This window comes from Zootoca vivipara, chromosome 4, assembly GCF_965207765.1.
Source record: "Zootoca vivipara chromosome 4, rZooViv2.hap1.1, whole genome shotgun sequence".
In the NCBI taxonomy this organism is placed as follows: domain Eukaryota; kingdom Metazoa; phylum Chordata; class Lepidosauria; order Squamata; family Lacertidae; genus Zootoca; species Zootoca vivipara.
The window spans coordinates 95,302,887-95,326,064 of NC_142587.1; the positions used below are offsets into that span (position 1 = coordinate 95,302,887).

Consider the following 23,178-nt stretch of genomic DNA (forward strand, 5'->3'; position numbering starts at 1 on the left):
CATTTTCTGGTGCCCATAGAAGGGCGAAGCGCCACCGGAAGTTGCGTCACGCAACTTCCGGTCATGCGCGCGCTGCCGATCCCGGATCTTTACGATCCGGACTTGGCAGCTATGGGTTGTGGCTGACTAGTTAAGTGCCACAATTAGCATAATCATGCCATAGAATGAATGGGTGGGCCTCCTCCCCGCACCCTGTCTATCTGTCAGGTGGACAGAACAAGAGGAATGTAGCGTGTGAGAGTTGAGCTAGAAGCAGGCTGGAAACTGAGAGACCAAGAAGCATAGAATCACAGAGTTGGGAGGTACCACGAGAGTCATCTAGTCCAACCCCCTGCAATGTGGGAAACTTTCACCCAATGTGGGGCTTGAACCCACAACCCTGAGATTAAGAGTCTCCTGCTCTTATCGACTAAGCTAGCATGCTGTGGGATAGCCAGCCTCATATAAGCAATATGCTTCAGTTTAATTAATGCACGAAGGGGTTAATGCCATAGAGTAAGCTGTCCTGCCAGGTTTAGCTAGGTCACTCCTCATCTTGGGAGGAAGGTAATTATTCCCCATCAGTCTGCCTGAGAAGCTCAATGTGGTTGCTCCAAGCTCAGACCGCATGGCTCTTCCTATACTAATAATTTAGGAACTTTCAACACTGTAACTAAGCCAAGTTTTACTATCTGTGCAACAGTTTCTGACTGATGTATGTAAAAGCACATGAATCTGACTTTTGGAGAGTGTGTAAGTACTGTAAACCATTCTTAACTTACCGAATGTGTGATCTTTTTCTATGCTGGGGGAAGAGGGAAACTTTGGAAGGAACTCACAAGGGCATATTTTAAAGGTCTAACAGCCTATATTTCCATGCTTTACTTTGCTGCATTTTGTGATTTTTAAATCTCTGCTGGCATCCTCTCACCAAAGAGCACTTGCCCCACACCTGGATCTTGGCATCCAGGGAATTCACCTTTTATATGTTTATTTTTCCCCTTTGCCACCAACATCTGCTTGATCTGTGCTGGATTCCAGGCTGTGACCAATTGAAAAGCAAGATCTGTTTAGCTGTTAATGCCACGAGCCCTCCATCTTGTGCTCAGGTTGCATATAGGTGTAAATAAAACCACATATCTTAAAAACACCACACTCTCCGCTGACTTTCATTCCAAGGAAGCTGAATCCAGAGTAAGAGCTTGGAACCCCCAGGATTCTCTCACAGCACAGAGATTGGGAGAGCGCATTACAATATACTCAAGTCTGAAGCCCGTTCCATCTCATGGTGGGCACAGGGTAAGTTTTCGACTGCTTCCTGATGGGGACTCAGTATCAAAAACAGGTCGTTCAGATACTGCACACAGGCAGCTGCCTCACACCTGCAGACTCCTGCTGCTCTGGAAGGTGGGACTCGAACCCATGGCTTCAAGTTGCAGAAAAGGAGACTCCGTCCAGGCACGCAGAAAAACTTTCTGACAGTAAGAGCTGTTTGGCAGTGGAACAGACTCCCTCGGGAGGTTGTGGACTCTTGGAGGTTTTTAAGCAGAGGTTGGATGGCCACCTGTCATGGAAGCTTTAGCTAAGATTCTTGCATTGCAGGGGGTTGGACTAGATGACCCTTGGGGGTCCCTTCCAACTCTAAGACTCTATGATTCTGTGACTTTGACGTACCTTTCGTCTCATAGTACACGACTCCAGCGAAGTGGTTGATGCCAAACTGGGTGTCGTAGTTGTTTTTGGGAGGGATGTAGTTGGTGTTGAGCTTATGCTGGGAGTTCAGCTTGTGCAGCATGGTTGTGTCGGTTCCCTATATCAATTAGAACACAATAGGCCACAATCATGATCAGTTTGATCTTCCTTTTTCTCCACCGAACCCTCCTTGTATCTTATATGTCAGGGTTGTTAAGACTACTCCTGAGTAACGACCTTCCACATACTTGTCTTTTAAAAGTCTTTATTGGTGCACGTTATTTACAGTGTAGTGAGCTGTCGGTTTCATGTCTTCTCATTCCGTATCAGAATCCGGCACTGCCCCTTTTCGCGACTTTGACCAACATAAAAGCCTCGGGACAGTGAATCTCCTCCCCTTTCTCCTCCTCCTCAATACCGGTGTCGGGGGGGGGGAGGGTCTACAGTCTGCCTTCTCCCTGTCCACCCTTCCCACTGCTCTCTCTTCCTTCCTGTGGAGCAGGGGCTCTCCAATGCTGCCAGAGCCCTGGCACTCCTTCTACGTCTCCTGACTCACCCCTTCAGACCCTGTGCTTTCATGACTGCTTGGAGACAGACTGCTCCTCATGAGAGGGGGGGGGTTCTCTATAATCCCTCCCTCTTACATTATACTACCTGGATGACCTTCTTTCATTAATTAATTTTTTTATTGATTTTACATAATAAGATTTTACATAATAACAAAGACCATACACTTACATAACATATTTTTCACATTCTCCTACCCCCCTCCCAGAGCCCTCTCCTCCCACAAGAGAACCCCCTGAGAGGGAGGCAATCAAATGTGGTTCATTTTATAGTTGGGTCTCTATCCACCCCCCCCTTCCCCCCTGAACCTCCCTCTGCCACCAAGAGGTCCCAGGATGGCAAGGATAGGAACAGGCGAATATCCACCCAGCTGTTGTCTAACATTAACATTCAAAAACGGTAAGAAAAAATAAAAAATAAAATAAAAATAATGACAAAAAAAGAAAAAACAGAAGAAGAAAAAAAACCACAGCGTATGATAAAAATAAAAACAAAACACATAACATCAAAAATTCAAATCTCATCTAATTTCCTAAACATTGTCTATTGGGCTTCCCCAGACCCCCCCCTTTGTTGATTTTCATTTGTCAGCTCCATCTTTACAGTTTTCACTATTTACCAACCATTCTAATCTCATTTAATTTAAAATTTGGATGACCTTCTTTCAAGGGGGCAATGATCCGTGTCTGCATATGCAAATTTATGTGCTAGCTCGTGGCATGGACTGGTTGGACACAGAGGAAGGGTGGGAAGAATCAGCTGGGGAACCCTGAAGGGAAGAAGGCTCAGAGCCTGGGGAGTGGTGGCAGTTCAATGATGAGTGGTCAGAAGGAGAAGACTTGGGAGGAGGAGGAGGTGTTGGAAGATGAATGGGTAACAGGCCTTAGTGAGCAGGTAGAGCCATAGCTGCCAAGTTTTCCCTTTTCTCGTGAGGAAGCCTATTCAGCATAAGGGAAAATCCCTTTAAAAAAGGGATAACTTGGCAGCTATGGGTAGAGCCCATGGCAGAGAGCAGTCCAGAAGCAGAGGCAGAAGTGGAGGAGGGGTCAAGAAGCAGATATGGGTCTGGTTGGTGAACAGCCACAGGTGTCTCCCCCTCTTGCTACAACAAGCTCCCCTTCCCTCTGATGTCCCAGGACCAGGAGAGGCATGAAGTGAAAGGAGCAAAGGCACTCAATCAGCCACAGTCTCTAATTGCTTGTGTGTGTGTGTGGGAACCCTGGAAAGGAGGTAAAGGTAAAGAACTCCTGGATGGTTAAGTCCAGTCAAAGGCGACTATGGGGATGCAGCGCTCATCTTGCTTTCAGGCCAAGGGAGCTGGCGTTTGTCCGCAGGCAGCTGTCCGGGTCACGTGGCCAGCATGGTGCAACGGGACACCGTGATGGAAACCAGAGCACACAGAAACGCCATTTACCTTCCTGTCGTAGCGATACCTATTTATCTACTTGCACTGGCTTGCTTTCGAACTGCTAGGTTGGAAGGAGCTGGGACAGAGCAACGGGAGCTCACTCCGTTGCGGGGATTCGAACCGCTGACCTTCCGATCAGCAAGCCAAAGAGGCTCAGTGTTTTAGACCACAGCGCCACCGGCTTCCCTGGAGAGGAGGAGACATTGGGGGCTGTGGGAAGGGTTCTGTTTAGATCTCATAAAACAGCTCACATCGGTGCTAAGGTCCCAGATGATGCTGGCCTCAAATATCTGAAAGACTTCTTCCTTACAGACCCTCTCGAGTGCTGAAATCAGCAGAGGGAGTTATTGCAATCAGATCCTTCTTGCAGGTTTCTGATGGACCTGAGTGCAGTAACTGCTGATTTCAGCACCGGTGAGAGCGAGTGTCGGAAAGAAGGAGGTCTTCCCTCAATCCAACACACAAGTTCTGAATCCTGACCTTGGGGAATTTGCTCTCCTCGTCAATGAGTGAGATGATGTTCATCGGTTTGATGGCAATCATGTCGAGGGCATCCTGGTTGTCGGTGAACTCAATGTGCTGCCAGTTAATGTTCTCCAGGTTGTATTCCTCCTGCTCCAGCTTGAAGACGTGGCGGACGAAGAATTGCTGGAGGTTCTCGTTTGCAAAGTTGATGCACAGCTGCTCAAAACTGGGGGAGGGATAACAAGCATCATCAATGAGGGAAATACAGAAACAGATTTATTTTTTTTAATTAGCTCAGGAATAATTTGGTAACAGATGCAAGAATTATTATTATTTTGCTAAGAATTAATACCCAACGGGATGAATTGAAGGACCCCCTTCTCCCAGATATACCCATGTACTTAATTCAAACATCTGAGGCCCTCTTCTGGGTGCCCTCGCCAGGTCTACCAGAAGCAGGGCCTTTTCAGTGTTGACACCCCTTGTGCACTCCAGCATAAGGCCAGCCCTACCATTAGGCAGAGCATGAGTCCTACATTGAACATCCCTCTTTAAACACGATCACTTTCATTAGGTGCCTGGATTGGACACCCCCCCCCCCTTCTCTTCAAATCCAAACAAAGGAGAGTGTCAGGCTTCGGGGACTTGACTTCTTCCTCCCTTTTGGCCATAGATAAGCGAAAAGAGTCGCTTACCATATCGAGAGTCTTTAATGATCACAGCAAAAAAACAAAGCAGCCATTCTCGGAATGAAGGTGTTCCCAATTAAGGTTTTCCTCCACTTCCCCCCTAGTCACTTCCGCATCTTGCAACCTGATCTCACAACCACTGTGCTTTTTGTGCAGCCACCTTATCTGTGCGATGTGACCATGGACTGGTATGCTGCTATCTTTCCAGAGAGAGAGTCGGTTAGCTCTCTCTCTCTTCCAGTTCTTCCTCACTTTGCTGTTCACCCCCCAGTGCTTCCCAACTTTTGTCTTTAGAACTATGCCCCTCTGCAAACCGCTGTTCCAAATCTATACTGCCCCACTGCTCCTGGGAAGATTCAGGATCCTGATCAGGAGCAAGGGGAGGGGAAGGCTCCCACCATTCATCATCAGAGCAGTACTCCTCAGCCTAGTCTCTGACAGAGTTACAAAGAGGTTCTCACTGTGATTGAGCCTCACTTTTCCTTCTACATCCTGGGCACTGATGGATGGATGACACACACACACCCCAACAGTATCTCTGCACCCTTCTACCAGCTACCACAGCAGATTTTTGCTGAACATTTCTCGCTCCTGTACCTGTTCACAGTGAAGTTCTCAAACCCAAAGATATCAAGGAGTCCAATGGATCTCCTCACACTTTTGTGTTCGTGGGAAGGAGGTCTGTAAATGGCAGCGTTGATCTTCTCCACAATCCACACGAAAAGCCTTCCGTAGATTCCCTGGAAAGGTTGGAGAAAGGGAAGGGAAGTAAATGCCATTTATTTTATAGCTTGCCTCAAAAGCTTTGGTTCTTCAACATGCCTCTTGCTTGCCCAGGGATAGGAACTACTCACGATAATTGGAATCCAGAATTTTACCATGTGCATTTTTTATTTTTATCTGATTGAAGAGCATTAAGAGCATCTTATGCTGGCATTTCAGCTATCTAAAGGATGACTGAAGAATTGTAAGAATACTCTGTGTATTGTGTAGAGTTTTTATTTCCATTCAGATTATTGCATGGTACTCAGGGCCGGATTGAGGTTTGATGAGGCCCTAAGCTACTGAAGGTAATGGGGCCCTTTATATGTCCAGCTGTCCTTTGTCAACAACAAATTGTCACTGTTCTTTGTGTTGAATATACAGTGGTACCTCGGTTTATGAACACAATTGGTTCCGGAAGTCTGTTCATAAACTGAAGCGAACCTTCCCATTGAAAGTAATGGAAAGTGGATTAATCCGTTCCAGACGGGTCCGTGGAGTACTCAACCTGAAGCGTACTTAACCCGAAGCATGGGTGTAATTGGTTCCGGAAGTCTGTTCATAAACTGAAGCGAACTTTCCCATTGAAAGTAATGGAAAGTGAATTAATCCATTCCAGATGGGTCCACAGCGTTCATAAACCGAAAATTTGTAAACCGAGGTGTTCGTAAACCGAGGTTCCACTGTATGCTGTATAGTAATTTATGGACCTAATAGGTATCTAAAGCCATTTGCACATAACAAAATATGTATTTTATCAAAGTAACTGTTGAACTGAAATACAATTAAGAAGAAGTATATTAAGAGTGAAATAATTATTAAGCTCCAACTGTATGTATGTTTTGTTTTATTTATTTTTTAACTTATATTTTGGAAATGTCCATCCAGTTTGTTTTTTCCTTTAATTTTTTGGGAGGCCCCCCAAGAGTGTGGTGCCCTAAGCTAGAGCTTGTTTAGCTTCTACGTAAATCCGGCACTGATGGTACTTCACATGCTGAGGAAATATTATTTTGAGATACGTTAGAGGCAATTGGGACGAAGCATTGCACAAATAGTCGAAATAAATAAATGGATTTCCATTTTGTGGCTCTATCTACTTCTGTTACTGCATAGCAGAATTTTTACACCTGGCGCTCAGTTTCAATGACTTTTATATTGTCTCTTCTTGTCAGCTCCCATTTTTATGCAATGGATTTTGTTGACAAGTGGCCTCATGTCCATTAGATTTCATGTAAAAGGTAAAGGACCCCTGGACGGTTAAGTCCAGTCAAGGGCGACTATGGGGTTGTGGTGCTCATCTTGCTTTCAGGCTGAGGGAGCCAACGTTTATCCCCAGACAGCTTTCCGGGTCATGTGGCCAGCAGGACTAAACCGCTTCTGGTGCAACGGGATACCATAATGGAAACCAGAGTGCACAGAAACACCATTTACCTTCCCGCCGCAGCGGTACCTATTTATCTATTTGCGCTGGTGTGCTTTCGAACTGCTAGGTTGGCAGGAGCTGGGACAGAGCAAAGGGAGCTCACCCCGTCGTGGGGATTTGAACCGCCGACCTTCTAATCGGCAAGCCTAAGCCACAGCGCCACCCGCAGCCCTTAGATTTCATGTAGACAGAAACTGATGATAGAATTCATTTAGGTTTCTTATCCTTGAATTCTTTAATATCCCTACATAATTTCAACCTGCTCCAGGGAAACCCACAAACTTGAGTGTTTTGTAAACCGCTTTGACATTCCACCCGCCCCTACATCAAGCGGTGTGCAAATTTTAGAAAATAAATAAGAGAGAGATGGGAGTGAGTTTACCTTTACGAAGGCATCCCTGACATCCAGCGCCTGCTCCATGCTGAGAGGGGTGGAGACGGTCTCCCCCCTTGTGATGATAGTCCGGCTGGTGAGACAGTTCATTAGGTCCTGTGGGTCGACCTGCATTGGAAATAAAAGCCATTCACTGCCCCCTGCAGCTTTGATCTGAGCATATGAAAGGATGTCATGTGGGGGAGGGAGAAAGGTTGTTTTCTGCTGCTCCAGAGAAGCGGACACGGAGCAATGGATTCAAACTTCAAGAAAGACGATTCCACCTAAACATTAGGAAGAACTTCCTGACAGTAAGAGCTGTTCGGCAGTGGAATTTGCTACCAAGGAGTGTGGTGGAGTCTCCTTCTTTGGAGGTCTTTAAGCAGAGGCTTGACAGGCATATGTCAAGAATGCTTTGATGGTGTTTCCTGCTTGGCAGGGGGCTGGACTGGATGGCCCTTGTGGTCTCTTCCAACTCTACGATTCTATGATTCTATGATCTATCGCCTCACCCCCGACTTTCAACAACAAACTTAGGTGGGTGAGGACAGGCTGCTTTGTAGCTAAAGGGGAACCACTGAGAAACATGAGGGAGACGTCAGAACGCTGTGGGGGAATCATAAGAACTGCAGAAGTACAGCATCTACATCAGGGGTTTTCTGGGGCCACTGGCACCTGTTTAGAATTTTGCAAAATGTGTCGAGGGCACCAATCAGGAAGGAGGCGTGGCACAACACAAAATGCCTCATTATCAGTATCGCATAACACAACATGGCTATTGTGGGGCTATGGCACATTCTAAACTGGTTGCTGTGTGGGCGGGGCATAATAATAATAATAATAATAATAATAATAATAATAATAATAATTTATTATAATTTATTATACCCGCCTATTGGCTGGGCTTCCCCAGCCACTCTGGGCGGCTTCCAACAGAAAAAATAATAATAATCTATTAAACATTAAAAGCCTCCCTAAACAGGGCTGCCATCAGATGTCTTCTAAAAATCTGGTAGCTGTTTTCTCTTTGACATCTGATGGGAGGGCGTTCCACAAGCGGGTGCCACTACCGAGAAGGCCCTCTGCCTGGTTCCCTGCAACTTGGATTCTCGCAGGGAGGGAACCGCCAGAAGGCCCTTGGAGCTGGACCTCAGTGTCCGGGCAGAACGATGGGGGTGGAGACGCTCCTTCAGGTATACTGGACCGAGGCCATTTAGGCATAACACAACATGGCTTCTGTGTTCAAAAGAGAAGGAAAGCAGACTGGGCCACAAAATTGTGCATGCATCCAGGGTTTTTCCCCCCAGTCAGAACTTACTGGAACTCAGTTTGGGCACCTCTCAGGTGGGTGCCGTTGCCATAAGAGAACAAGGGAGGCGTTTGAAGTGTAGGTGGGTTCCCACGAGGCAAGACACAGTGATAACAGCAAGAACCTTTACAGTGGTACCTCGGGTTACAAACGCCTCAGGTTACAAACTCCGCTAACCCGGAAGTTCTACCTCGGGTTATGAACTTCGCCCCAGGATGAGAACAGAAATTGTGCACTGGTCGCACGGCGGCAGTGGGAGGCCCCATTAGCAAAAGTGCGCCTCAGGTTAAGAACAGTTTTGGGTTAAGAACGGACCTCCGGAACGAATTAAGTTCGTAACCCAAGATACCACTGTATTGAACACAGAACTCAACAACAGGGGCAAAGCAACTGCTTATATACATTTCTGAAGGCCTGGGCCACTCCCACTCCCAACATGATTGGCTGTCTAAACTTCCAAGCTGCAAATCACAATTCAGAGTTTAAGGGCCAATGGCAGAGGCCCCAATCCTGAAATGGTCTGTGATTGGATATCATGTATCGAATCAGAATCCTTAGTCCAGACTCAAGCTCAGGCAAACACAGACCACTGAATACATAACAGCGTTCGTGGTGAGTTCTGGCACCTCTTTTTCTAGAAAAACATGTTCCTCCCTTCCCCTCCATCACCTACCCAAGCAATTCAGGGTGTGGAGAGGCATTTCATCAGCCACCGCCACACTCCCTCGTAGAGAGAAGCTCAAGCGTGTCTCCATCCGCATAGTGTTTTTCTCTCTTTTGTGGGACCACATTGAGTCTGTGGGTCCAGAGGCCATGCCCTACCAGCTCACTGTCTGGTACTATCCCCGTGAATCGCAACAGGATCCTGCGACCTCAATTTCATTTCACTTAAGTTCAGGGTGATTTTCTTTCCCAGGCACCATCACTTCTGTTCTCCTTTCTGTGCATCCGTTCCATAGACCACCCCCCCTCCGAAGAACAAGCAAGCCAGACAAGGAAGGGAGATGTTCAGCTCACCTCTAGTAACGAAGCCGCAGTGATCAGCGATGCAGACTGAACCACCTCGCAGGCATCCAAGTTGTCATAGGTCCGAGCTGTGTGAGGCAATATCCGAGAAAAGATGGTTGCAAAAACGGTTGATACAAGAGCATCTAACATTCTTACGGGTCGCATCTAACATTTGAAGTCAACTAGCAGCACAATCGTTTCACTGGCAGAACGTTGCGGAAGGGAAAAGACAAGCACCTTACCGATGATTGTTTTGCGTCAAGATGCACGGCAAGGATCAGCTGTTTCACAACAAGAATCTGCAGGCACAGCTGTTGGATTCCTTCGTTTACCAGCCTTTAAACCCTGCTATTCATTAGTGAAAGGGCTCTCACACTACTGGGGGAGAAGAGATTGTATACAACCCTTTGTAGCTGTATTTTTTGTGTGTATGTGGGATGTATCGTTCACTGAAGCAGTCAAATTCAATATTTTTGTTTCCTAGAGTGGACGCACAGGGGAATTGTCAGAGGTTCTTGCGGCTACTCTTGAGTAACGACGCTCCACACCTCCTTGTCTTTAAAGTGTTTTTTAATTGTGCATCTTATTTACAGTACAAAGAGTCTGGAAAACATGTCTGCTTAGTTCGAGTCAGAACCTCACAATGGCTTCTTTCTGTTTCGCGCCCAACATAAGAGCTTGGGAACCCCAAAGCGCCTCCCTCTTGCCCTACAGGGTGCCATGCGCCTCAATTCAGGCGTCTGGGGGAAGGGCCGTCCTTCTGACTGCTCTCCATTGGCCAATCCCGTCATTTCCTCCCCAGCTGCTTCCTTCTCTACTCGGTGTTGAGGCTCTCACATGCTGTCAGAGCCTCTCCCCTCCCTCTCTACTTCCTGATTCCTGTAATCTGATCCGCTGCTGGACTTGCTGCTCTGCGAGGAACTCGACCTGACGAGGGGGGGCTGTTCCCTATAAGCCCTCCCCCTTACAGGAATGTTGCTCCACACTTCCTGCCACACCTGCTCTGGAGCATCCCCCCCCCCGTGTGTGACCAGGTAGGTGGGCATGACCCTAGCAGACCCTATAAATGCCAGTCATGCAGCCATCTTCCTCTCTTTCAGCTCCTTTGCTGCTCTCTTGCCATCTTCCTCTCTGCTGGCTCTTAGCCAGCAGTACATGGCTCATCCTTACAGAGGATGGAAGCCACAAGGTAGAAAGTCTGAGGCCTAGCTCAGACTTCTTGTCTCTACAAATGGACCTGTAACTGCAAGATAAAGCCTGCTCAATACTGTGAACTGAATGCAAGTAAGCTTTATCATTACTTTTAAACATGACTGTTGTGTCGTTATTGTTTTTAAGAGGGAATTAAGGGGGAAATTTACAAGCCAGGCTAGATTGCTTAATTTATATCAGGCACCCCCAAACTTCGGCCCTCCAGATGTTTTGGACTACAATTCCCATCTTCCCTGGCCACTGGTCCTGTTAGCTAGGGATCATGGGAGTTGTAGGCCAAAACATCCGGAGGGCCACAGTTTGGGGATGCCTGACTTATATGATTCTAACGAATCCATCAACTTGCTTCCAGCAATGGGCAAGGGAATGTGCTCTGCTACTAGCTCACTAGCGTGAGTGAGGAAGGATAATATTGAATCAATATATCCTCTCCTGCTATCCACACCATTCCTACAGTGTGAATGTATGTTATGGAGCATTCCACCATCTCATTCCCCCTCACCGCTGTACGGACTTATCACCTCACAGAGAACTAAGCCAAAGGTTACGAACAACCTCAAAACAGCACACTTGGTTCCTATCGTTCTGCCCAGACATTGAGGTCCAGCGCTGAGGGCCTTCTGGCGGCTCCCTCACTGCGAGAAGCAAAGTTACAGGGAACCAGGCAGAGGGCCTTCTCGGTGGTGGCACCCGCCCTGTGGAATGCCCTCCCACCAGATGTCAAATAAATAAACAACTATCTGATTTTTAGAAGACATCTGAAGGCAGCCCTGTTTGGGGAAGCTTTTAATAATTGATGAATTATTGTATTTTAATATTTTGTTGGAAGCCATTCAGAGTGGCTGGGGAAACCCAGCAGATGGGCAGGGTATAGATAATAATAATAATAATAATAATTAATTTGTTGTTGTTGTTGTTGTTGTTGTTGTTGTTGTTGTTGTTGTTATCAAGCTAGACCATCCCACCATTCACCAAGGCTCATTTTGCCGCATAGGCATTCCTCACACCTTCTGAAAACAGAATTCGCAGTGAGTACTGTTTAGGCGATCATCATTTCACACATACCAGCCTCCACGATGCATCACACAAATATTGCCATGTGGTCTCCAAGCAGTGAGAAGCTCTGAGGGTGGTGCTACGTAGCTGCCAAGTCTCCCGTTGAAAAATCTGGGATCAGCAGCGGCGCGGCACCGGAAGTCGCTTCTAGACACGCGTAGAAGCGACTTCTGGTGCCGCTCTGCCTGATTTCCAGTGCCCAGACATGGGCAGAGCGGCATTTCCAGACATGCGCAGAAGGAGCCTCCCTGGCAGGTAGAAAATCGGGGGATTTACGGGATTTTTTTTTCCTATTCGGGATAACAGCGGGAAACGGATTAAAATCCGGGGTTTCCCGCGAAAAACGGGAGACTTGGCAGCTATTTGCTGCTACTTGGATTCAAGGTTCCTTTAGAGCAGAGATCATTGATGTTTTGTGCCATTTTGCAATATCCAGTTCATAGGAGAGCATAGGTGGGGGGAAATGGCATTCATGCCCTATATCATGTGAGAGATCAGGTATTCACTGGCACACAACTAGCCTGACAAAAGGTTTGGCAACCCGCCAGCTGCAACAATATTAAATTTAACTGTCTCTCTGGGGAAATCCAATTTGCCGCCGTTATCCAACTCTTTGCCGGGCATACTACCTTCATACCGCAAGTTCCCCATGTGCAGGATAGCAGCCAGGAGCTTGGAGATCTCCCAGTTCTCCGTGTCGGTGAACATGAGGACTTTCATTGCCGCTCGGATGTTTGAGTACTCTTTGCTGTCGTCTCGGCCGTCGCAGGTAATGCAGTTGCCCTAATGAAGATGAGATGGATCAATGAGCCATCAACAAGGAGCAGAAATACTTGTGCCAGGTGGCGCACAATATTGGACATCTGTAGCCTAATCGGCTTCTTATTCTTATTATTTTGCAAGGACAAAAATAAGTGCATCTCATCTCGAAGGCTCTTCAAAGAGGCGACGATATGAAAGAATGACAACTAAAAACAGCAAGCAGAAACCATCAAATAAACAGCAAGTCATTACTAAGGGCTACTAGGAGTTTAATGCAGCTGGGATTTCTTCAACAATTTCTTGCCACAATAATAATGGATTTCTTAGGCCTTACTGGTTGTTCTGCAAGGCTTTCCCATTGCAAGCATGTTAGTGTTGTATGGAGGGATTATAACACCTGAGGTTGAATCTTGACAAGACAGAAGTACTGTTTGTGGGGGACAGGAGGCGGGCAGGTGTGGAGGATTCCCTGGTCCTGAATGGGGTGACTGTGCCCCTGAAGGACCAGGTGCGCAGCCTGGGAGTCATTTTGGACTCACAGCTGTCCATGGAGGTGCAGGTTAATTCTGTATCCAGGGCAGCTGTTTATCAGCTCCATCTGATACGCAGGCTGAGACCCTACCTGCCCGCGGACTGTCTCACCAGAGTGGTGCATGCTCTAGTTATCTCTCGCTTGGACTACTGCAATGCGCTCTATGTGGGGCTACCTTTGAAGGTGACCCAGAAACTACAATTAATCCAGAATGCGGCAGCTAGACTGGTGACTGGGAGCAGCCGCCGAGACCACATAACACCGGTCTTGAAAGACCTGCATTGGCTCCCAGTACGTTTCCGAGCACAATTCAAAGTGTTGGTGCTGACCTTTAAAGCCCTAAACGGCCTCGGTCCAGTATATCTGAAGGAGCGTCTCCATCGCTCTGCCCAGACACTGAGGTCCAGCGCCGAGGGCCTTCTGGCGGTTCCCTTGCTGCGAGAAGCCAAGTTACAGGGAACCAGGCAGAGGGCCTTCTTGGTAGTGGCACCCACCCTGTGGAATATGCCCTCCCACCAGATGTCAAAAAGAAAAACAATTACCAGACTTTTAGAGGACATCTGAAGGCAGCCCTGTTTAGGGAAGCTTTTAATCTTTAAGAAATTTGTGTATTTAAATATTTCTGTTGGAAGCCGCCCAGAGTGGCTGGGGAAACCCATCCAGATGGGCGGGGTATAAATAATAAATTATTATTATTATTATTATTATTATTATTATTATTATTATTATTATCATTAGAGTGGAGCCAAAGAACCACTAAAAAACCAAGGAGAGTCTTAAAACAGCAGAAACATAAAGAAGATTGATTTTGGAAAGGCTTGGGGGGGGGAGAGAGAAAGGTCTTTGGCAAACGTCACAATGCTGAGTGGGTGCGCTTCTGAGCATGCACAGAGTAACCATAGGAAGTTCCCTGCATGTGGAGATCTAGAACGGCATGCCAGGAAGAAGCAACCTAGCCTACCCTCCCTCTCCCTGACATGCTAGGTTTCTAAGTGCAGGTATTTTCTTTTCTTGGTATGGAGGAGTTTTCCATTGTGTGAGCTCCTGTCTGGGGTCTGAAATGGCACGGTCCACAGACAGAGGCTTACCTCAGTGAAAACCAGGCCTCAGATACCAGTGAAAACCCATCCCCTTTAATCTTAAAATGGCTTTGCCCTCACCATTGAGAGGTAGTTATAGTCTCCTGCTTTCCGAAGTCCAAGCATCTTCTTCTGTTCTGGCGTCATTCCTTTCAGCATGCAGTAAAAGACATGGTAATTTCTCTCATCCTGGGCCTGAAAGAGAAACGGGGGGGGGGGAGTAAAGCTCTATTATTATTATTATTATTATTATTATTATTATTATTATTATTATTATTTTCTACCCTGCCCATCTAGCTGGGTTGCCCAAGTCACTCTGGGCGGCTTCCAAGACATGAAAACATAATAAAACATCAAACATGACTTGATTCCTTTCCCTCAGCCTTTTCTTCTATTCCTTCACCTACTCCTCCTACCGCCCCTTCTTCCTCTTTCCTTACCCATCCTAATATTTCCTTATATTTCCTCCTAAATTTTTCAATTTCCTGGGAGCCTTTAATTGTGAACCTTCTCCCTTTGAAGTAAAATGTTATTCCATCCAATATTTCCCATCTGAAATTAATTTCATTTTTCCTCAGTACTCCCACAATCTCTCTATAATTGTCCCTTTTGTGAAGGATTCTATTCGGAATTTCTTTGTACACAATAATTTCTCTTCCATCTATCACTAATTTTTGTGTAAAGCTCTGACTCAGAATTAAATTTCTAACATCCATGGAATTAAACATTACAAGGCAGTCTCCAGGAAGTTTTTTTGCTTTCACTTTGGAGGACTTAACTCGAAGAAGAAGAGGTAGAGGTAGACATAGATGAGGATAAAGAAAACATCAAACATGAATAGTAACAATCTGATCCAATATAAAAGTCACAATAACTTTAAAATAAACAACTTCTATCAAACAAAGCAACATTCAACAATCCATCAGAATCTAATAGTAAACAGTAAAGTCAAACATCAGCAAATAATAATTAAACAGGCCACATCAGCCTTGAGTTCCAAGTCACTTGCGAATTTACAAATTTTTATATGTGTCAATGCGAATTAAAGTTAAGTTACTGTAGCTGTGGCATAAGGGATTTTATCAAGAGTGGGTTGTATTTGGTTTGTGCAATAGTCTGGAGGCAGAATTAAAGGGAATCAGACCTTGAAGTACAGCATGTGGGAAGCCACACAAAATTTATAATCGGCTATTCAGGTAGGTAGCCGTGTTGGTCTGACGCAGTCGAAATAAATAAAAAAATTGTCCAGTAGCCCCTTAGAGACCAACTAAGTTTGTTCTGGGTATAAGCTTTCATGTGCATCTGAAGAAGGTATCTTTCATGGTATCTGAAGAAGTGTGCATGCACACGAAAGCTTATACCCAGAACAAACTTAGCTGGGCTTGCCGATCAGAAGGTCGGTGGTTCGAATCCCCGCGACAAGGTGAGCTCCTGTTGCTCTGTCCCAGCTCCTGCCAACCTAGTAGTTTGAAAGCACACCATTGCAAGTAGATAAATAGGTACTGCTGTGGCGGGAAGGTAAATGGTGTTTCTGTGCGCTCTGGTTTCCGTCACGGTGTCCTGTTGCACCAGAAGCGGTTTAGTCCTGCTGGCCACATGACCTGGAAAGCTGTCTGTGGACAAACGCTGGCTCCCTCGGCCTGAAAGCGAGATGAGCGCCGCAATCCCATAGTCGCCTTTGGCTGGACGTAACTGTCCAGGGGTCCTTTACCTTTATCTTTTACCTGGCTAAACTTATCGAACTCTTTCCTACGTTTCTACGATGACTACATTTCCAGATGTGATACGCATAAGCTTGCCTTGCTAGGTGTTATGTATGGGCATAAACAGACGGGCGTGACATGCTTTGGGTTCCATCCTGAACCTAATGGAAACTTCAGAAGGACAAAGGGTAAGTCATACATGTGGAGGATGAATACCTAAGCCTCTGCCACCCAAAGACCCTCACCTGTCGGCAAACACGAGATTTCTCCAGCAGGTACTGCTCAATCTTCGCTCCTTCAATAGCACCCCGTTTGTTGAAATGGATGTCAATGTATTTACCAAATCGGCTGGAGTTGTCATTGCGAATCGTCTTTGCATTCCCAAAAGCTACAGGAGACAAAAAGAAAGGGAGGAAACAGTTGCGTCCCCAAGAGTTCTCTCCGACTTTTTCATAACCGGTTTTTAGTAGGGTTGTTGCCCGGCTGAAGAAACCTTAATGCTGTTGTGATTTTAGGGGTGGGGGTATGGATCTGGAAGGGATTCAACTGCTGAATTAACGAGACAAGGGTCATAATAATCCGCTAAGTATGGGCTGTTAAGGTAACAAAGGAAGTGGCCTTGTGCCAGAGGGAAGATGGGCTGGGGCCTCCTCCCTCAACTGTGCGGTAGATAGAAAGACAAAAGGCAGAGCTGGAGGTCTCAGCTATTGAAGCTAGAACCAGGCAGCAGGCTGGGAAGCTGGGAGACAGAGCCATGCCTGATTTCTGCTTGAAGCCAAGGCTGCGGCAATGGGAACCGCCAGGTCCTCATGGGGTGACAATGCTGTGAGCCCCTCCATCGTAGGCTCAGGTTGTATATATGTGTAAATAAACCCTATACCCTAAATATACCACAGTCGCCAATGCCCCTCATTCCGTAGAAACTGAACCCTGGGGCAAGCGCCTGGAAACCCTGGAATCTTGCAGCGCCCGGTGATTGGCGTGTCAACAGTACGTTACAAAGAAGTATTCTTCTCCACGTTTACGAACTTGCCTTCTAGGATGGGATTGGCTTCCAGCACTTGCTGTTCAATCCAAGAGTGCTGCCCGCTGATGGCAGCCAGGAACTGCAGGATCAGTTTGGTGCTTTCTGTCTTCCCTGCGCCCGACTCACCGCTGTGACGATGACAACAACAAAATTGGGTGTAACCATACGGCCAAATCTCGTCAAGGCAAAGGACAGCAAAGCTTCTGTGGCCCCCAATGTCCTCACTTCTCCATGATCCCAGACCAGTGCCAGATTTATGTATAAGCTAAACAAGCTATAGCTTAGGGCCCCACTCTATTGAGGGCTCCCCAAAAAATTAAAGGGAAAAAAACACCTGCATGTACATTTCCAAAATATAAGATAAAAACAAATAAAATAAAACCTACATACAGTGTTTTGTGTTGTGTAGGCTCCTATGATGTAAGTCATGGGCCCTGCCTTCTAGCCTGCTCCCTAAAATATCGCTGGTTTGCTCCTTTCTATATATAGGGTACCTACATCATAGCTGCCAAGTTTTCCCTTTTCTCGCGAGGAAGCCTATTCAGCATAAGGGAAAATCCCTTAAAAAAGGGGATAACTTGGCAGCTATGACCTACATTCTGCATGGACTGGCTTTTGATACCTATTAGGTCCATAAATTACCATATAGCATAAATTCAACACAAAAAACAGCAACAATTTGTTGTTGACAAAGGACAGCTGGACATATGTCCCATTACATTCAGTAGTTTAGGGCAGGCATCCCCAAACTTCGGCCCTCCAGATGTTTGGGACTACAATTCCCATCTTCCCCAACACTGGTCCTGTTAGGTAGAGATCATGGGAGTTGTAGGCCAAAACATCTGGAGGGCCGCAGTTTGGGGGTGACTGGCTTAGGGCCTCATCAAACCTAAATCTGGCTCTGTCCCAGACACAGGGAGATGTCAAAGACAGCTTCTAGGAGCCACAGGGGAATTTAGTGTGAGCCTTCAGACCAGGCCCCTTGAAATATACTCGGAGTCGAGAGTGAATTTCATGCTCTTTATTCAGCTCTTAGTCATCAAGGAGAAGAAGAGAAGAATGCCCTTTCCCCAAAACCATCTGCTTATATACATTATTTACACAATGGGCTTTGCGTGATTCGCTACTTCAGGGCTACACCTGTGGGCCAATCAGTTTGTGGATTGACTTCTGCCAGCCGCCTGATTGGCTGCTCCTGCAGGCCAATCAGGTTGCGGATTCACTTCCACCTGGAGTTGGATTGGGTGGCTCCTGTGGACCAATCAGACTGCTGATTCTGGATCCTATTGTTCTATGATTCAGCTCAGTACATAACACCCCTAAAGGGAATTTTCTCCCGAAACAGCTCCCTGCTTTGCCAGGGCCAAGAGTCTGTTGCCAAAATCCCCAGTAAGTGTCTCCGCTAGCAAAGCTGGGGGGAAAGACCCTTGCCTTAATGTCAGTCCTGGGTAAAATGGACCTGCGGCTCAAACTCCTGACTAATAATAATAATAATAATTTTAAACAAATATTTATACCCCGCCCTCCCCAGTCAGAACCGGGCTCAGGGCGGCTCACACCAATAAAATTACAATAAAACATAAAAAGCAATTAAAATACAGATTAAAATACAGTATTAAAATTTAAAATGCAGCCTCATTTTGAGTAGTCAAATTCAAGCCATGAGGGAGGAAAAACGCAGGGGTCAGACTAAGTCCAACCCAAAGGCCAGGCGGAACAGCTCTCTTCTTGCAGGCCCTGCAGAAAGATGACAAATCTATAAGAAGCCACAGCTCCTTCAAAGCAAAGAGATGGAGTCCTTGACAGCCACATACCTGTGAAATTCATCCACCCACCTTATAATACAACACTGATCTTTGTTGTTCCTCTGCATGTTAAAGTAGCAGTTGTCTGCGATGGCGAAAATGTGGGGCGGCATCTCCCCAATCTTTTTGTTGGTGTAGAGGCGGATCTGTTCCGGTGAGTAGATTGGAAGCAGCTGGTAAGGGTTCACAGCCACCAAGATTGAGCCGGTGTAGGTCTGGAGAGAGGAAAGACTTGTTCACACAAGGATAAAAACATAAGAACAGCTCCGTTGGATAGGGGTGGATGAATCGGTCAATTTCAGTTTCTCTCTGCTTCTCGGTTTTTCAGCCATTAGATGAAATCCCCAGATTTCTGCAGCTGTTTGGTTGTTGTTGTTGTTGTTTTTTTAAAAAAAAGCCCTCATGTGCCTGCATATTTATGTATGTGATTTTGCATTAAAACACACACACTTTTGCAAGTGACTTTCCCTAATAAAATGCATTTTATGTCTTACTGTCATTAATAATATGCAGTTTTATGCACGCTTTCTTCTAATATTCTTAATTTATTCAATGGTATAGAAATTAAATACAGTGGTGCCTCGCTAGACGAATTTAATTCGTTCCACGGGTCTTTTCTTATAACGAAAAATTCGTCTAGCGAATCCCATAGGAATGCATTGAATTTATTTATTTATGTTTTGCCCATAGGAACACATTAATTGAATTTCAATGCATTCCTATGGGGAACCGCGATTCGTTAGACGAATTTTTCATAAAACGAATTCGTCTAGCGAGGCAACCTCCGCTCGAAAAATCCTTCCGTTAAGCGGAAATTTCATTAAGCAGGGCATTCGTTAAGCGAGGCACCACTGTAATCTAACGAGTGTCCACTTTTTCATACACATTCTTTGGTTGCCTCAGTGTGCCCTAAATTACTGGAAGGAATAAATGGATCTTCACAGAAAACCAAACCTGTTACTATTGTTGATCAATGTTTATTGGGAGCACGTAAATAAAAGATCAAGGACTTAAATAGTCCAGGGGATTAGAATAGGTTCTACAAGCTAAGCAATGGAAAATTGCTTTGGAATCCATACAAAATGTTTCTTGAGATTTAAAATTGAGAATTGCTATTTTGAGTATCCTGGACTCCACAATGACTTTGCAGGAAGGCATTGTCTAATCCAGGCATCCCCAAACTGTGGCCCTCCAGATGTTTTGGCCTACAACTCCCATGATCCCTAGCTAACAGGACCAGTGGTCAGGGATGATGGGATCTGTAGTCCAAAACATCTGGAGGGCCGAAGTTTGGGGATGCCTGGTCTAATCCCTATAGATGCTGGAGGTGAAATGCTGGAAATTCCTCGCTGAGACGCATGATATGAGCACATTAGTGAGGAACAGAGGCCCCTCAAATTTTCTACGGTTAGCAGAAGGAACGAAACAACAAAATGACATCATTATTCAGTGCCGTTGTTTCTATGCATGCAAAAAAAAAAAATGGTGCCGTGCACAGGCAGTTAGGCAAAGCCTTTGGTGATGCTCATTTCACCAAAATGTGAATATTAAGAAACAAATCACTGCAACTCCCAATACTGGTCTTCTCCCTCGCTTAGACAGAGTTTGCTGCTAGTTCTTTGTAGTTAGCAAAGCCGCACAGCCGCATAGCAAGCCAGTGGAGGATGAGGTTTAAACAAATGAGTTTATAAAGCCAATGCAAACAAATGGAAGAACTCCACAGCGCTTAGTATCAATGAATGACCAAGCAGGTCACAATGAGATGACAAGGCGCTTTGGGGTGGGGGTGGGGAGGCATGTGTGAAAATGGGATGGCTCAGCTGCTTGGCTAGTTAGACTTACCCTGCCGCCACAGTTGGTCTAAAATTTGAAAAACAGAGGCAGAGGGGAATACATGTTCTCGGTTATCAGCAGATCACAAAACTATTTGTCAAAGTCAAAGACATCCGAGGAAAGGAGGAGGAGGAGGGAAGAGGAAAAGGATGCCCTATGCTGTCCCACGGCTGAGCATGTAATTTTGTTAAGAGGCATAAACCACAAACTGAAACATACGATACAAGGGATCTCTGAGGGGACACCATTGGGATTATAACCTGCCCCATCAACCCCATTTGCCAGCTGCCAGGATCGGAAGCGGGCAAAGAATCAGGGGACATGGAGATGGCATCTTAGGTCAATGCCCCATCCAGGGAACTGGAAGAATATGGTGTCTAATGAGGTGCTGCGCCTAACCCTTTTAATTTTTATTATTTAAAAATAATAATCTACAAATGCAGTGCTTTCAAACAATAAGGCAGTTTGCTGGGAATAGGATTTATGCAAATATTAGACTTGATAGAACCTTTTTTGCTTGGTAAATTAACTTTTGGCTGGAAGAGGAAGGCCTTCAGCAGACACCAAAAAAGACAACAGAGCCAGTGCCTGCCTGATATTCATGGGGAAGAGAGTTCCAAAGGACGCGTGCCCAGCTTCTATACTGTGCTGAATAGGCTTCATGATAAGATGACAAGATGGTCTCCACTGGAATCCTTTGCTTGCAGAGCACAGTGGTCAGTTGGGTAAATAAGGGCCGAGTCAATCTTTTAGATGAAAAGGTAAGGTAGGTAGGTAAAACCATGGACGGTTAAGTCCAGTCAAAGGTGACTATGGGATTGCGGCACTCATCTCACTTTCAGGCCGAGGGAGCCGGCGTTTGTCCACAGACAGCTTTCTGGGTCATGTGGCCAGCGGGACTAAACCACTTCTGGCGCAACGAAACACCGTGACAGAAAACAGAGTGCACAGAAACTCCATTTACCTTCCCGCCACAGTGGTACCTATTTATCTACTTAGACTGGCATGCTTTCGAACTGCTAGGTTGGCAGGAGCTGGGACAGAGCAACGGGAGCTCACCCCGTAACCGGGATTCGAACCGCTGACCTTCTAATCAGCAAGCCCAGGAGGCTCAGTGGTTTAGACCACAGCGCCACCTGCGTCCAGTGACACAGGTCCCCAGGCTGTGTAGGGCTGCGTTCACCAAAAACAGCCCCTTAAACATATCCCAAGACCTGATTTGCTGCCATTGCAACGCCTCCAGCATTTGATGCTTGGCACTCTATAGATTTACCCCTTCATCAAACATCCTTCTGAACAGCTCCTTTGAGAGACAGCTGGACAGCTCCCCCCTCGAATGTGATGCTGGCGACCTGTCCATTGGGACTCATTGCTTAAGCAGCCCAGAGCGAATGAGTCTTGTGGGACGGGGGAGCGATTCAGTAAGAACCATCAAGGAGCCTAGGGTTGCTAATCTGATGAAAAATTCATAGCTGCTTCAGGGTTAACCTCCTAAGAGGAGACAGATATCCAGGACAGTGTTTCACGCACTTAATGAAAAGTTAATGCGCTGCGCGGAGGCCGGAGTGCTCAGCTGCCTGTGGTCGCACCAAGATGTGACTCCCTCTCTTCTTCCTCCTCCTCCACCACCCCACACACAAATGCAAATTTAAATTCTAAGCAGAGGCAGGAATCAGCAGCGGAAGAGCATGGGGTTGTTTCTCACGCATACAAGATCCGTTGCGGTAGGGTATGGGGGGGGGAGAGGAAGGCTCTCTCACTCTCCCACCCCGGCCATGTGCTCTCAGCACATGGCCACCACCCCAGCTGCTTCCCCAAAGGCAGGCCCATGACTGTAGGCAGAGGTCGGCTGGCCATCTGTCATAGAAGCTTCCGTTGAGATTTCTGCATTGCAGGGGGCTGGAATAGATGGCCCCTGGTGTCCCTTCCAACTCTACAATTCAGTGGCTCCCTGAGAGCAGCGTCCTAGCCCTTTAGATCTTACACTGAGCCAATTTTATCCTACCATACAAGACTGTACGGTAGTGGCACCCGCCCTGTGGTACGGTTGTGGCGCCCATCAGATGTCAAAGAGATAAACAAGTGCCTAACATTTAGAAAACATCTGAAGGCAGCCCTGTTTAGGGAAGTTTTTAATGTGTGACATTTTAATGTATTTTAATCTTTGTTGGAAACCTAGCCAAATGGGTGGGGTACAAAATTATTATTATTATTATTATTATTATTATTATTATTATTATTACAGTGGCACCTCGGTTTATGAACACAATTGGTTCCGGAAGTCTGTTCATAAACTGAAGCGTTTATAAACTGAAGCGAACTTTCCCATTGAAAGTAATGGAAAGTGGATGAATCTGTTCCAGACGTTCCACGGAGTACTTAAACTGAAGCGTTCATAAACTGAAGCGAACTTTCCCATTGAAAGTAATGGAAAGTGGATTAATCCATTCCAGACGGGTCCGCGGAGTACTCAACCTGAAGCGTACTTAACCCG

At 46.2% G+C, this 23,178-nt stretch overlaps 1 protein-coding gene across 2 annotated transcripts in view; it reads right to left on the reverse strand.

Moving 5' to 3' along the window:
• MYO7A (myosin VIIA) overlaps window positions 1-23,178 on the reverse strand; it is a 158,204-nt gene that overhangs the window by 86,323 nt on the left and 48,703 nt on the right. For both annotated transcript variants that reach the window (XM_060273921.2, XM_088668456.1), the window contains exons 5-14: window positions 18,882-19,066; window positions 17,053-17,174; window positions 16,265-16,407; window positions 14,398-14,511; window positions 12,573-12,726; window positions 9,685-9,761; window positions 7,368-7,487; window positions 5,398-5,540; window positions 4,127-4,337; window positions 1,654-1,789 (exon numbers count right to left, since the gene is read on the reverse strand). In XM_060273921.2, the coding sequence (XP_060129904.1) occupies window positions 1,654-1,789; window positions 4,127-4,337; window positions 5,398-5,540; window positions 7,368-7,487; window positions 9,685-9,761; window positions 12,573-12,726; window positions 14,398-14,511; window positions 16,265-16,407; window positions 17,053-17,174; window positions 18,882-19,066 (1,405 nt within the window). The remainder of the gene's footprint in view (window positions 1-1,653; window positions 1,790-4,126; window positions 4,338-5,397; window positions 5,541-7,367; window positions 7,488-9,684; window positions 9,762-12,572; window positions 12,727-14,397; window positions 14,512-16,264; window positions 16,408-17,052; window positions 17,175-18,881; window positions 19,067-23,178) is intronic.